The sequence below is a fragment of the Microchirus variegatus genome, assembly GCF_963457635.1.
Source record: "Microchirus variegatus genome assembly, chromosome: 20".
Taxonomy (NCBI): domain Eukaryota; kingdom Metazoa; phylum Chordata; class Actinopteri; order Pleuronectiformes; family Soleidae; genus Microchirus; species Microchirus variegatus.
Window position 1 is genome coordinate 7,079,307 of NC_139821.1, and position 15,555 is coordinate 7,094,861.

A 15,555-nucleotide genomic window follows, 5' to 3' on the forward strand; every position below is an offset into this window, starting at 1 on the left:
TGAGTTGATTAGTTTATCTAAGATGTGTTAATATACAGAAATGTTAATGATTACACAGTTTTTTGGTGGAATCCAAATGATTGGACATTATTGGCTTTCAGGGTTTTTGTGAGTCCACATTTATAATTGATCATGTCAATAAAGAACATACTGGAGGTCATAATTAACTAAAGATTCTTAAAACTCATCTCCAAGATTCAATGCTTCTCCCCAAAAAAAAAAAAAAAAAAAGATCCAATCAGTAGTAGTGGCCCAGATTGCTGCTGTCACCATGGTGACACCGTTTCCTTGCTGACATAAAAAACCGCCATGCACCTTCTCTGGAGAGGAATTTCTTATCTGGTTTTCTGACTTTGTCACTCTTCGCTAAGCAGCGAGAAGACCTGAATTCACAATAACCCAGAGTATAAACAAGACTCTTCTTAAAACACGACATTTTCCCTCAACCGTCGAAGCCCTGAGGAAAAAAAACATGTTGGGTTGGTGTGCAGTGGTAAAGGCTTGTATCACTTTTTACATCAAAAACCCGCACCATTAAAGATGCACCTCGAGCAGGAAAAATACTGACGCCACACCTGACGAAAATGTCAAATAAGCTGTAGGATCAATAATATTGCAGACTGCACTTTTAAGCCACTTTTTATTTATTGCAGTGAAATTGTATTTACTGCAACAGCCCCATAGCACACTGATGAGCCAAGACATTACCAAGCCCGTGTAATACGCTGTTTGTCCTTTTACGTGGCTGCTCAAACTACTCTGATGCCCTCAAGGCAAGACAAGCTGATCCCTTTACCTGTGTAAATCCTGCAACTTTAACTGTAGGAGTAAGCGTTATATGATAGGAAGATAGAGGTCACAGGTGTCCTGTATGCCATATTTGCAAGGTGGAGCAGCGCTTGCTAATGTCTTTACATTCTGTTGCATTCAACACAAAGTGAGATCATTTTGCAGCAAAACCACAATGCATTTGAAACCTAACAAGTTCGAGCAATCACATTACTGAACACCCTCATAAGTGGATTTACGGCACAACCTCCAATTTTTTGGGGGAATAATGCAAATTAGTCCCAATTATTTCCAAAAGGCCAGAAAGTTTCCCGATTTAATTTGTTTTGTTGATAAATAAATGTGTAAACCTACTCCGAAAAATTCAGAATTCATTTTTTTTTTTTGGAAAGCGTGAAAGCAGGAGTAGCTCATTGTACTCTTCTAAAACTTAATTAAGAAAAACAAATTACAGGGCCAAAAAAAGCACAAATCTCTTCAGGCCATTATTATGTATTCCAGTGCAGTTAATCATAGCTGAGCTGTTAACAATAATGCTGGAATTATAACACAAAACAGCCCCGATTTAAAATTATATTAACGTTTTGTCAAAACACAGAGGAGTGAAAACGCCGCGGCTACTCACACGTTGAAGAGGTTGAGGCCGATGCGGTAGAGGCGCTTCCGCATGACATCGGTGGACAGCGTGGGCGACTTACAGCTGGCAGGGTTTTCACAGTGGTAACGCGGTAGGCTGAGGATCATGGCCTGCAGAGCCTCCTTGGTGGAGGCCTCGGACGTGGAGCGCGCTTCTGTGGACGCGCTGCTGCTGCTCATCTGCTCCGAGCTGTTATCCGCCATCTCGGAGCCACATCTCTTCACCCCCAGGGACTCTACTGCAGGAGAGCTCCCCAATGTTACATGTAGCGGAGGAGCGAGAGGCGGTTCTCTGGGCGGCGGTGCCACCACCATGAACCTCTCCTGGGTTTGAGAGGCGGCCATTTTTTCCAGAGGGGTAAGGGGAGGTTGCTCCTCCTCCCCTAGCTCTTCTTCGCTCGGAGGAGGAGCAGGGAATTCGATATCCTGTTCACATTCTTCGATCTCTAATTCTGGCGGTGGAGGGGGTTCTTGGGGCGGCGGTGGGGGATCTATAGATTCAGCCGGGATATCTGCAGGTGGAGGAGGGGGCTCTCGCGAAGGGCCGGAGACTGGTGGGATGTTTATCGTCGAGGTGGACGTGACGGTGGTGGAGGCGCCGTCTTGCTGGACGCAGCTGCCGAGAGTGACCGAAGTGGACGATTCCAAGACCGAGGATGAAACGCTGAAGTTCTGGCTGTCGATCTTTACCGTCACGTCTCGGAACGCCATCATCAGCTTGCTCGCGCTTCTCGACAGGTCGCTCGGGTCCGCGGGGCCTTGAGTCATCTCCGACTCGCCCACGCCACCGACACCTCCTTCTCCTGCATCTCCTAACTCTGCTCTCCTGAAGGAATCAGCGGTGAACTGATAAGTGCCGCCCTCTTGCAGTGAACACATGGTCTTCAGGCTCCAGTTGCTGAGCGCATCATCGATGGACTTTGCCAGTGACTGGACCTGTTCTGTGAACGAGTCTTCCAGGTCCGTCAAGGTGCCACCGACTGTGGCAGGCAGAGACGGCGAACGCACCAAAGGGATGCCTGCCAAGTTGCAGCCTTCGGCCAGCGCCCGTTCAGCGGAGAAACCCTCGGTGTTCTGCACGCGGACTTTGCGGAGGGAAATGCGTCGAGGCAGGCGACTTTCCAGAAGCGAGTTGCGGATCTTCTCGAAGTTCTTGCTAAGCTGGTACTGGCGGAAGGCAGTCTGAATCTTGCAGGCAGCGCGGCGGGAGATGAGGTGGCCGCCGTATTTGTGCTCTAACATTTCGATCTAGAAAATAGAGAAAGGACATAAAAATGAGACGATGAGATAGGGGGAAGTTAACATGAAAGACATTTTAACAGTCTAAACAGGGAGAAGGAAAGAATATGGGGAAGAAAAAGTCAATGGGTACGACCAAGCACTACTATATTTGTCAAAGGGGCTTCTGCTCATACTGTGCTGCATGAATGTTGTGTACAAGTTGAATGGCAACAAAATAAATGCCGTTTCCATGAGATGGAAGTGGTTGTGAGGTCCTAATTTATGGGAGGAGCAGGCAATTATTTTATCATCATCCAAATCAAATCCTTAAATTGGATGCTTTATTTTGCAAGATGGTATTGAAGTGTATTAGCTGGACATTTAGACACTTTGGTCAAAGCCACAGTTTGACAGAAAGAAGACTCACTCTTGGCATTTGGACAAACTTTTCATTTCCTGAACAAATAGAACTCATAATCTCTCTGAATTCCACAGAGAGGCCCTCCATGGAACTCCAAATCGTCTGAAACTGAACAGGCGATTAATCTTGCCTGTGAAATATTGCTCAAATGCTGTGGGAAATAGATAGAAGTGTAATATTGCCATCCTCATCTGGCAGCAGTTCAAACACTCGACGAAACCTTTTTGAGTTTCCCGAAAAACAATCATGATGTGGGTATCTTTGGAGGAGCCGGGAAAGAGCTTATCTCCTTGAATGAAATCCTTTTCATTCAAGGCTGAATCGATGAATATAATTCTGTGAGACTGTAAAACTTTATCTAGGGCACGAGTGAGGAGGAGGTTCAAGCTTGGAAAGAATATCATTATTGCATTCTGTCAATTACGAACATGGAAAAATGTAGCGTACGTGAGAAAATTAGAAATAATTGTGTGTTCTTTTAAGGAATTGAGGTGGATTGTTGTAGTCGGGTGAAAAATATGAGGATTAATTTGGTCCCAGTATATTTGACTTTCAACTGCTTATCTTCCTGGACAATGTCACTCATGGACTCTAGCAAAGGGTTTGCAATTTGGTGATAAGTGGTGACTTCAACTAAATACAGCGTCTCTGATTGTCATTGCACGAATGGAATATCATACAAAGCTCTTTTTAAAAAAAAGTGGAATGACACAGAATATCTTAACCTACTCTGCTCAGCTCTTACTTATTTATATTTCACTGCAAAGCCCTGTGTGAGCAGAGTGAGATGTGCTGAGAATATTAAGGGAGTTTGTGAACGGTTTGGGCTTTTACTGTATCTGCAGACGGTGACTTCTCTGTCACTGTCAGCTCCTGCAGACTGGTCCAACCTGTCCGGCTTTTGTTTGCTAGTCAAACAACACGCACATAAGTTAATATGATTGACCTCATTACTCAAATGTGCAAATTTGGCAATGCGTTCCAACGCAGAGGTGCCCTTGGATGTGAGAAAATGTTCCCCGTCAGTGAGACAGTGTTTGATTAACTGTGTCAGGTGAGCTCGTTTTGCCTCCGTGTCAGCCCAGGTCAGGGATAATGAATGAAATGTTCGCTTTTCTTCGCCATCAAACCGTGTATCTGATGCACTTACCATGGAATTACCGTGGAATTAAAGCCATCATGACCGTGACAAGCTAAGGGAATGACGGATGGAGAAAACAGGCAAAGGAGAGGAATTCAAAGGAAAATAAACAGGATTTAACGCCAGGTTAAGGATTGTGATGGAGAAGAGATGTAATCTGGAGATATGTCAACAATCCAATTACATTTTTTTTTATCTTGTTGATTTTGAGCACCGTATTTATTTATGTTTATCTTCCCAGCCACGTGGTGAACGGTTTGCCCCATTTTAGCTCTGGTGCTCTGTGAAGCAAAACTATCAGGCCTCATAGGTACTGGATCTTCAACTCACTTCAACTTAACATTTTGGGTTATATTTTGAGCGTTGGAAATGCTGTGCAGCACGGGAATTGATCGATTGATTTGAACGTAACATTTGAATTAATTTGCTGATTATTTCCAATCAACTACGTCAAACTTGTTTGTGACTTATTACCATTAGCATAACCTGCAAAGGTTATAGATAAACCCAATTCATAATAAATATAATAAACAAAAAACGAAGCACAGTGGATTGCAGGCAAAACAACAGTTGAGGTTGTTACTGAGATTTGATGTAGTGACGAAAGAGATTATTTGACCCATGTCAGCGCCGACTTCTGACCCCCCCTCTACTCCACTCGCCTCCTTTATTATCCCACAATCAGACGTACCACTGATCACTCCACTGAGCCGTGATGGAGAGAGATTATTCAGAGACACAGTGGTTTGTGAACCAGACAGTCTGTTCTACCATGGTCTCGACATCGATTTTGACAGGCAGATTAGCACCATGCTGACCTCGTCGTGTTCCCGTCTGAACGAGAGGGGAAAGGGTTGGGAAAGGAACAGGTGCAAAGAAAAAAAATCACATACACAAGAGTGTATGTATGTGGGAAAAGAAGTAGTAATAAGGTAGCATAAAGGCTCTAAGGAAATGTATATTTCTCTGGAAAATGTTTTGTTTATAAAGGGATAATGTCTCAAAACTAAAGGTATAATAATACACAGCATTTTTTTAGAATCATGCACCACAATTTGTATGTCCTTTGTCTTCTTTTTCACCTTTTAGGACAAACTACAACGACGAATACCACGTTTAGCGCTAAGTAGCCTTTAGCTTGGTGCTTTAGCTAAAATTAAAGCTGTATGATGGACACATTACTTCACACAAGACATTACATTCTTGGCAAAACTTGATTTGTAAAGTTCAAGTTAGTACTTTTACGTCTTGAACTTTAATTAACTATATATATATCTATATTTATCATGTAAACGGTCAGTTTAGCATAACTTAAGTATGGAAGCTTAGCTTAGCATAACTTAGCCATGTTCAGTTTGAAAGATACTGCCTCACTAAATCATTCTATCATCATTATTATTATTATATTTCAATTAAATAGATTTATTTAAATGTATAAAAAATTATTAGAGTCAGTCTTCGACTTCCTCTTTTATATCAGTGTTTTCTTTCTTATCTGTAGAATCAAAGTACTGATTCATTGTGATGGTGAACATGTGTAAGAAAAAGAGTGTAAAGCAGCAGAAATTTTGACACTTAATAAAGTTGGAATATATCGACTTTAAGCGAAATTCATCTTTTCTTAATGTTCTCCGGAGGAACTTACTGAACAATGTCATTAAACCTGCTCAAATCTGTGTCTTCTTTTTTTTTGTTGCATCAGCAGTTTTAAGGGAAGCTGTAAAACTCTTTAACGTGTCAGAGAAAAGAAGTCTAATATTACTTGTCCATCATGTGCACATTTAAGCACAATTATGAGTAAATTCGAGCTGCCGGATTAAACTTTTCACCCGATGGAATGTTCCACTTTGAAGGGATTGAGGCCAAATTTGATTCCCGGGGGGGCGTTTCAATGACTCTGGCAGAGATTAGCAGCAATTACAGGCCAACTGATGAAGTCTTTTTGAACAGAATGTTGCATAAAGCGTGAAAAACACACGGTGATGTTTTTGGGCTGAGAGAGTTTAAAAAGACACTGAGAATCATCGATTCACTTCGTAAGAAACTTGTCAGGGATGTTCGGATTTATCTAATCTCTTGCACATCGGAGCTAAAACACCTGTGGAATTAGTCATAGATACATTACATTACATATAATACACATGTATTATGCATTCTTCATTTGAGGTCATGACCAGCCTCAATCATACGTTGTTGTTGTTTTACAGTGTTACTGCATTTAACTGACCTCAGATTCACTGCATATTAAAATATAACCCAGCGCCTTAAGTTGAAGTGAGTTAAAGCTCGAGTCGTTCTTGACCAGCAATCAGGGTACGGCCCCCTGCAGATCCAATTACCCTGACATTGATCCGCACACCCCGCATGCCTGTCTCTACTGATATAAGATCAATCTCGCTGATCGCGTATCTCCAGCATCATTGACGGGGAGATAATGAAAGAGGAGGAGGGGGGGGGGGGGGGGCTTTGAGATGTGAGATTAAAAGTGTAAATGGAGGTGAGACTGAGACACGCGCGTCGTCGAGAGCCGAGGTTAAAACAACCTTGGGTTTTGGAAAAAGGGAAGCGATTAAGCCCGAGTATGTTGTATATTTACTGTTGGCTTATTAAAATGGGGTGAATAATCTCGGAATAAATGGAGCTTCTCAGTTAGTGATCAGCACCCATGAGGCTGAGAAACGCTTAACACCAGGGCAGCTACTCAATATTCTGCGATATTGACTCATTTGTGGTCAAGTGACCCCCCCCCCCCAATGGAGGCCAGTGCTTGAGAGAGGCAGGTCACTAAATGTCATAGAATTGGGGAAACAGAACACACAGTGATATAAAGCAAAGGAATTCAAGCAATTGTGGCGCAAGTAAAGGTTTGGTGTTGTGGCGACAGACAAATACAGCAGGGATCCAAGATTTCCCATAATGCAACTTCACATTTGTCTTTCACCTGAATAACTTACACTGTACTAAAGTACACTTCTTGGGAAGAAATTGAATACATTATTAGATCTTGCAGTTCCGTAAAAACCCTAACACACACGTGGAGTTGCCACCAAGACGAAGCCGAGCTCTGTTCTCTTACCTGGTCAGCGATCCATGGGCTGGAGGGTGACAGTGAAATGGATGGCAGTGATGCAAATGGGTGACAAATGTGGCATTGTTCTCGCCATGAAGACGCACAATGCGATGCAGATGGCGTGAGACCCCCTGACGAACAGCACGACAAGACCACAATCATTAAACGACACACGTTGAAAACAACAGTCACAGATTTGAGATACAGTCAGTTATCGCAGCAAATGCAATTCTCCTGTACAGCGTTTATTCCATCCGCTAGCACCCTTGTACACATATGCAAGGGCTGTCACTTTTTATCCAAAAAGTTGGTGGGGAAATTTCAAAATCTTTAAATGTATACAGCCTTGAAGCGCATCAGACCCCCGCGTGGTCCAGCAGAGGGCACTGTGAGCACGGCTTGGCCTTAGATCTACCGTTATGTGCTGTGAAAATGGAGCTAAACAGTCAACTCACCTGTAGTCTTAGCCGTTGGCTCCGCCCGAGCGAGGAAGTAGAAAAGGCTAAGAATAAGAATAAGAATCACGTTTGTGTGTGTGTGTGTGTGCATGCAAGGCTAATATCGGAAATCGTGTTTTTGTTTTTTTGTATGGAAAAAGTGACAGCCCTAAACAATACCTAACGCACATTACAACACAGCAGTGAAAGACGTAATTTTCTAAACGTTAAACAATTCCAAATTGGGTGAGGGACGAAACCAGGCGATGAGGATGAGATGATGATGAAGATGGTTTATGATGATGATGATGATGATGCAGAAAAGGAAGTAAAGATAAAAGTCTGCGTTGTCAACAAAAAAATCTGAGTCAATACAACAACAGCAACGAAATGTAATTAAACACCAGCTTTTTTCTCCTCACAAACCAAACCATCACCAACCAACGTCTCACGACAGAAACCACACCATGACAAACGTATCAGACCACAAAACACAACACACACAGACACCGAGTTACTGCACTTCCCGCCCGCCCTCCCATTATCTAAAAAAACCCACACACACACAGACCCACAAACCCTGCCCTCACACACCCCACAGCCATCACAGCCCTACCTGCTTATTTTTCAGGTCAAGCGAGAGCTCATAGTCGGAGGTGGCTGAGTGCGAGCCGGCCCCGTTGCGCTGCACCCTCAAGGGTGATGCTGTGTGGTGCAGGCTGGCTCTCCTCCCAGCCCCACCTCCTTTAGCTCCTCCCCCTTCCTCCTCCTCTTCACCTTCCTCAACCTGAGGCTGCTCGGCCTCGACCTGAGGCTTCCGCTTTGGCTCCGCGGCGTCTTCCGACTTTTGCTCCTCTTGCTCGACGACTGTGAGCTCCTCGCGAGGAGGCGGCGGCGGCGATGGCGATGGTGTTGGCGATGGCGTTGGCGGCTGGGCTTCAGTGGCGTCCTGTGCGGGAGTGTCGTCGCTCGGTGCCTCGACATGCGGCTGAGGTTCGGGTTCTGGAGGTGGCGTTGCTGGCTGGGGTTTGGGTTCGAGATGAGGCTGAGGTTTGCTTTCAGGTTGAGGCTGAGGTGACTGTGGTTGGGGCTCCGACTGTGGCTGTGGAGGATGAGGCTCTTGCTGCTGCTGCTGTGGTTCTGGCTCGGGTTGCGGCTCCGGTTCTGGCTGTGACTGGACCTCACTCTGCAGCTCCCCCTCTCCTCCCTTCCCTTCCTCCCCCAAAGACGATCCGAGAGGAAGGTCATCGTCGCTGTAGAAAGGAGGAGAAAATGCAGAGTGAGGTTGCTGCTGCATCCGTGGTGAGCTCTGACCTCGTCTCCAGGTCTGCCTGGGTTAGTGGTAAGAGAGAGAGAGGGTGACCCTTTGTTCTCTCTGTTTCTCTCTAATCTCTCACTCTGATAGCAGCTGCGTGTGCGGGTAGCGGCCAGTTTTCATCTGTCTACCCTCTCTGTTCTGTGTGCCTCGTCTCGTCTGTCTAGACACTGACAGACAATGGACACGAGGAGAGGGGGGGAAAAAACAGAAGAGCAAACAAACAAACGAGAGTGGAAAGAAAAATCAAACCAAAAAGTGATTTATTTCAGCGAAAAATCTTCAGAAGAGAAAATGTTAAGAAAAAAAAAAAAGTTGACAGCCCATAGTGACACACACACACCACACACACACACACACAAAGACATGGGGACAGTCATGCACTATGATACAGATTAGATTGAGGTGTGAGAGGATGTTGTTGTTTGTGTTTCATCCGTTTCTAAAGACCAACGAGAGACCCCTCGACTTGTGTTCCACTAGTATCGTTGTAAGTTTCAGTCCCACACGTCTTTATTTCCTGAGGTCTTTTCTTGTTCCCCTCCCCATTAGTACATGGCAAAAGACGCCTGAGCGTCCTCTGAGGACTGATTCATGTATCTGGTAAATCAGTAGGGGTAATTTCAGTGAGGTGAGTTCCTCACAGGGGTTTGAAACAAACAAAACTGGGGGGGGGGAAAAAACTTCTTAATCTTTTTGCTGCCAATAGCTACGGCACAAAAATGCTCCATGTAAACACCTTAATAAGAATATTCTGCTCCAATTAGGCCCATTCAACCTTATCAGACCAACTCAATCGATTATTAATCGATTACTAAATGAATCGTCAACTATTTTGACAATCGATGAATTGTTTTTTTCATGATTCAAAACGAAATTTTCGATTGTTTCAGCTTCTTAAATGTGTAAACTTTCTTTGTTTCTTTCCTCCACTGAATCTTTTTTGGTTTGCGGACAAAACAAGACATTCGTGGACCAGATGATAACTCCATTAATCGGGAAAATAATCAACAGATTAATCGATTACGGAAGCCGACACAGTTCTGTTATTAGAGTTTTAAAAGAGCTTTGGTCTGGTTGAATGGCTAGAAACAGTTGACCAGCGACAAATGCACCAATAAATAAGGTTAAAGGACTAAATTCATGTGTTCATCAGCACTATGATGTAATATAATGTACTTTATTTCTATAGCCCTTTACAACAACCCACAGGAGAAAGTTCTTTACAAAATAAAAGCATTACAGACGGTAAAGCATTAAAAAACAGACGGTAAAAGCAAATTCAACCAACCACACCGCTGGGTATTAAAAGCCATTCTGAAGTTCTTAAGTTTTTAAGTATAATGTCAGGTCTTGCTCACACAAGTATCAGTATATTTTTTGCAGAAATCCATGCCAGGTTTTCCAGACTTTAGTTGACAGTGATTGCGATAACAAGTTGGCATGTTATTACTCAGATTAAGATAAGCGCTTTCCTCCCTCGTGTTATTGGACGTGGTGATAAGAGTTGCAGTCAGCGAGCATAAAATTAGGATTTTTCAGTGCTGCAGAAATGATTCATCGAGGACAAAACTTGAGCAGCGAGAATTAGTGTTTTTCTTTCTTTTTATTTGGCAGAAATACGTGAAAAAGAAAAACATAACCTCTGCACATCCGTCCAATCAAACTAGTTTTTCTGGATCTGTCTATACTTCTTCTTCCCACACAGGGGGCGCACGTCTCCTCACATGTGAGGGAGTAAGTATCTTTAGCACTCGTGCTACGTCTATAGAAAGAGACCCTCGTATGAGGAAATGAATTATGAATGTAGAAATAAGAACCTGCTGCTTTGACGCTCGGCTGCAGGTGAGCGGAGGGGGGGGGGGAAACAGAAGATCTTCGCTTAGCGGGGAAGCGTTGTTCGGGCAGCCAGGCGTCTTTGGCTCGCTCGCTTGTTGTTGTGAATCTAAATGTAGCCTTTCTCCTATTTGTGTTTGCACCCTTGCGAGATAATCTGACATCCAATAGGATTTTCGAGTCAAAATCTGATAAAACAAAACTAAAAACGCAGCGTGGGTTATAGCTGCTCAAAGGGGGATTACGTGTAACTTGGGACACATAAATAAATAAATAAATCACCATATTATTACATAATGTAATATATGTGTATGTGTGCATCGCCTCAACAATGGCATCACTTTCCGTTAAAGGGACTCATATTATACCCTATATCTCCAAGTTAACCTAGCTCCCTGGTGTCTTAATGAACATGTCTGTGACATGTTTTGGTCAAAGTACCATAAGGATGAAGCACCACAGCAGTTAAATCACTCTGCCAAAACAGCCCCGTTCGGAACGCTCGGTTAAGTAGTATCTCTTTAGGTCCACCTTAAAGATCCACCTTAAAAAAAAAAGTGAGGACAGGAAATTACATCAGCCGCAGAGGCTAGTGGGAGCTAACAGCAGTTAGCATTAGGAAAAGTGATAATTTGCAGGCTCTATTAGGCACATTGCCGTCATATATAACATGTATCCACTGGTCAGATTAAATCCTCTGAGGCTGGAAGTTTGTGTAGAACTCTGTGCTGCACTGTGGAGCACCAAGAATAGAACTTTCCTTGGACTTTGCGGACTTTCTTTTCGGATACCGTTGCCCTCGCCTGCACTTTTGCGTGTTTTACGGACAAAGCGGAGCTCCGCGAGACAACAATTCCAGGAATTTAGCGCATCGTGACGTAGCAATGAGCGCGGGAGTCAACATCGCCTGTTCCCAAGAGTCCCAAGAGAGAATTTAAATGATTAAAAAGTTGATTTTGCATAACATCTCCCCTTTAAAACCTCAAAGTCAAACACTCTTCACATCCACGTCCACACGTACTTTCTGTCCTGAGCTCTTCTCGATGATGACGTGGCTGATAAAACCCCCCCTCCCACCTCCCCTAAAATATGTCAGTTTGTAAGATGGATGAGTACAGCAGCCTCCAATCCATCCAGAATATAATTACGGTGTCTGCGGACGTCTGTACCGCTCTCTCTGTCATGTTTGCAAAGAGGCCGACAGAGGTGTGTTGTTTACATTCGTCTATCAGCTCGAAACCCCCAAATGTCAAAGATGACGTCAGCACCGTCCGTTCACTCAAGTGTTTGAGTGAACGGAAGCAGCAGCTCTAAGAGAACGTGACGTAATACGTCACAGATTAAATCATGAACACGTAAGAGAATATGAGATTTAGTAATCTGTGACTTAAAGAAACGTAAAACAGTAGTCCTCGACTAAATCCAAAAAATAAGACAATTTAGGGCTTATCGATTCGCGATAACTGTTTTTAAACTGAAGCTGCCGCTCTATAATCTCTGTGACATGGATTTAAAACACAATAGAGCAAACCACGACAATATTAACCCTTCTTGAAATGATTAATTAGCAGTTAAGCCTAATCCCCCAGGTCTGAAGTCAGGCACCGAGTCCTAAATTACAAGCCTTTTTGCGATTTGCTAATTCCGTAAAGTCTGAAAATGCGATTTTTTGACTCGAAAAACAAACACTCGCTCAGCTCTAATTACTCGCTGCATGTGTACGTACATGCAGCGACTGTGACATCTCACTTGATTTATACCATAAGAAAGAGCTGTCGTGAAGGATTAATGGACTCAATTACCAGATTCAGGACTTCTTCAATAAAAACATGACGTCAATTTGTTAAACGACGTTACAACAACAGAGAGGGAAGTAGAGGATAACCAGTGTGATTGACAGCTGGTATCCTCCCACTATAGACAGCCTGGTTGCATGTGGACATTTATCTTCAAAATCATGACATAGGGCCGGTCAAATCGAGTTGGAATGAGCAGCAGATCGTCGAGGTCACCTGCAAAAGACACCCAGAACACCCCAAAGTAAACACCCCACTAAAGCCTCTTGTCTTCACCCTCCTGCTGTGGAGCATGTGACACACACAGAAATATCCACTTCCACACAAACAGACGTCAGAACAGTTTCTAACCTCAGGCTGTGACATTCATTATTTCAAAACCTTCGCACTCCAGGATAAAAAATAACGTTATTTACATGACTAATGGTTATTTATGCATGCATGTAGATATGCGATTTCTCCTGAGAGGATGCTTTCTTATTTTAGTCTGTAAGCTTGTTTTTTTTGACATTTGACACAAAAAAAAATAATTACAGCTGTGACAATGTGAGAAGTACAATATTTAAAGGGTGAAATAAAAGGAAAACATGTTTGACAGCCAAAACATAATGATATATCAACTCTGAGTTTTTAACGTTTTCACCCATTTTAACGAAACAACCCAAGGTTTTATCGGTGAATTCAAAGGAATGTTGGCCTTAAAAATAGAATTTAATGATTAACCCTTAGTGCTAATGCGGCACGGACCTGTGCCACAGGTGCACCCATAGTTAATAGATGTAGGAAAAATACGCAACTCCTTATATGGACATCCTGGGGGTGGGATGTTTATAGGTCACATAATTCAGCCTTTTTTCCTCTGATGTGTTTATATAGTTGGTGAAAATGACCCACCAGATTGGATATAAGAAACTCTGTATTCCACATTCTCATTATACCCTCTGTATATACTGTACATTTAAAGGCGCCATATGTATGAATGTGGCCAAAAACGGTTACTACATTCAAATTAAAAATACCGAGGTCTTTTAGGTTTCGTTTTCTGACGTAACTGGCAACTCGTGGTGGTTGCTTGGCAGCTGAGACTCTACTGACTGCAATGATTGGTAGACGGCGGTAGGTGGCGCCACATGCCAAAACATGATTTGCAGTCTGCAAAATATTTTTTGTAATGCGAATATTTTGTCTGTACTGTTGTTGTTGGTGAGTTCAGTTTGTTATATGAACATTATTCCTGAGCCTCTGTGACATATTAGGAGGATTTTATTCAGTTGCTTTAGATTTATTACATGATGCACATTTAAACATAGTCATGTAAAAAATAATAACCAGTGGAAATGCTCTGTGCTCTAATGGTTAAACACTGTGATGCTAAAAAAAGAAAACAATGATGGAAGGAACCATGTGACGCCTGCACACCGGTACAGTACGCCTCGGAAATTCTCGTGACCATGTGAGTCTAAAAAAAAAATAAAAACACTCCCGAGTGGCTCATGACGACTAAAGCACGATCCAATATTGTCGAGTCCCAGAAAAACACACAGAGGAAAGGCTTTTTCCAGATGCTGCATTGTCATCGTTCCTGCAGACGGACGACAACAACTTAGATGTTCTGTCGCTTGTTTGGAGACACAACCGAAGGAGAGAAATGTTCTCTTTTTAAGGGGAGACGGTCGTGTTTCTTTTCCTTGTGTGTATGTGTCTGCATGTGAGTGTGTGATGGGCTGCAGGTGTGTATGTTTGAGTGATTGACACACGTGTGTGAGAGTCTTGGGAGCTGATTGGTTCTTGTATAAAAGGCCTGATCATCTCAGCTGCTGTAGTTTTCCTCAAACCTGCACACAGCCAGCAGACGTGGTTTTGTGTGCTTGTTTTTATTAATGAACCTTTAAAATGTGTGTTTAGTTTGTTGCTGGTGGGAGATGGGGAGAGGGAGTGTCTTTATGCTTTACTTTGGGAACAGTTTTCAGGAAGTAGCATATATGCTTTTTTGACACCTTGGATACGTGTTTACCTTGAAGTGGTTGGATAGATTTAGAACAGATAAAGATATTAAAAGATCGACAACAGGCGGTTGCATAAATAGACTAGCCGAAAAAAAGTGTGTTAAACCTTACAAAACAGAGAATTTCAGCTGCTTTTTAAAGTATATACAGAGGATATAATAATGTGCAATATAGATTCTCTTATATCCTTTGAACTACATACACACCTGTGCAAAAAGTACTCAAAATGTTGAAAGTCGGACTGAAATTGTGAAATTTGGCGATACCTCCCAGTTTTAACCCTTTTCAGATACAGGCCTCTACCAAAAGGTTGAGACGTCTGTTTATAATAACCCTGGTTTGCATAATTCATAAAGTACAACATTCACAACATTCACAAGTCACATAAAGTGTTAGTGAGTTCAGCTTGATGCATATTTCAGTACAATATAGTAACTTAAAGTGTGGTCGACCAAACGGTTGAGTAGTACCTTAAAGGGTTAGAGTTCCCTTGGCTCGCTTTTACGAAAAAAAACAAAAAAACAATCAAATTTTTAGGACTTCTGCACAATTATTGCCACTTAATATCACGACTGAAAATGCGATATAAAATGAAGCGTAAGAAGACAAAAGAAAACACATTTTTAAAGCCTGAATATGTGACCTATAAACACACACCCCCCAGGATGTCCATATAAGGCTTTAAACTAGATGGGTGTTTTTATATATTGTATTTTTATGACAGTTACAGTTGACCAAATGCTACATAGACATATGATTATACTTATTTTTTATGTAAATCTTATTCTTATTCTTATCTTTATTCTGAAAAAAACAAAAAAAACAATGATGAGGTTTTCCGTGTGAACTCAGTGTCGCTTCAGGCTGCGTCAACTTTTTTTATTATT

General features: G+C 42.6%; 1 protein-coding gene across 1 annotated transcript in view; it reads right to left on the reverse strand.

The window, feature by feature from the left end:
* iqsec3a (IQ motif and Sec7 domain ArfGEF 3a) overlaps nt 1–15,555 on the reverse strand; it is a gene marked incomplete at both ends in the record, with an annotated part of 88,237 nt that overhangs the window by 30,017 nt on the left and 42,665 nt on the right. Inside the window, 2 exons of the mRNA XM_083906915.1 lie at nt 1,415–2,673; nt 8,332–8,968. Coding sequence (XP_083763041.1) covers nt 1,415–2,673; nt 8,332–8,968 — 1,896 coding nt within the window. The remainder of the gene's footprint in view (nt 1–1,414; nt 2,674–8,331; nt 8,969–15,555) is intronic.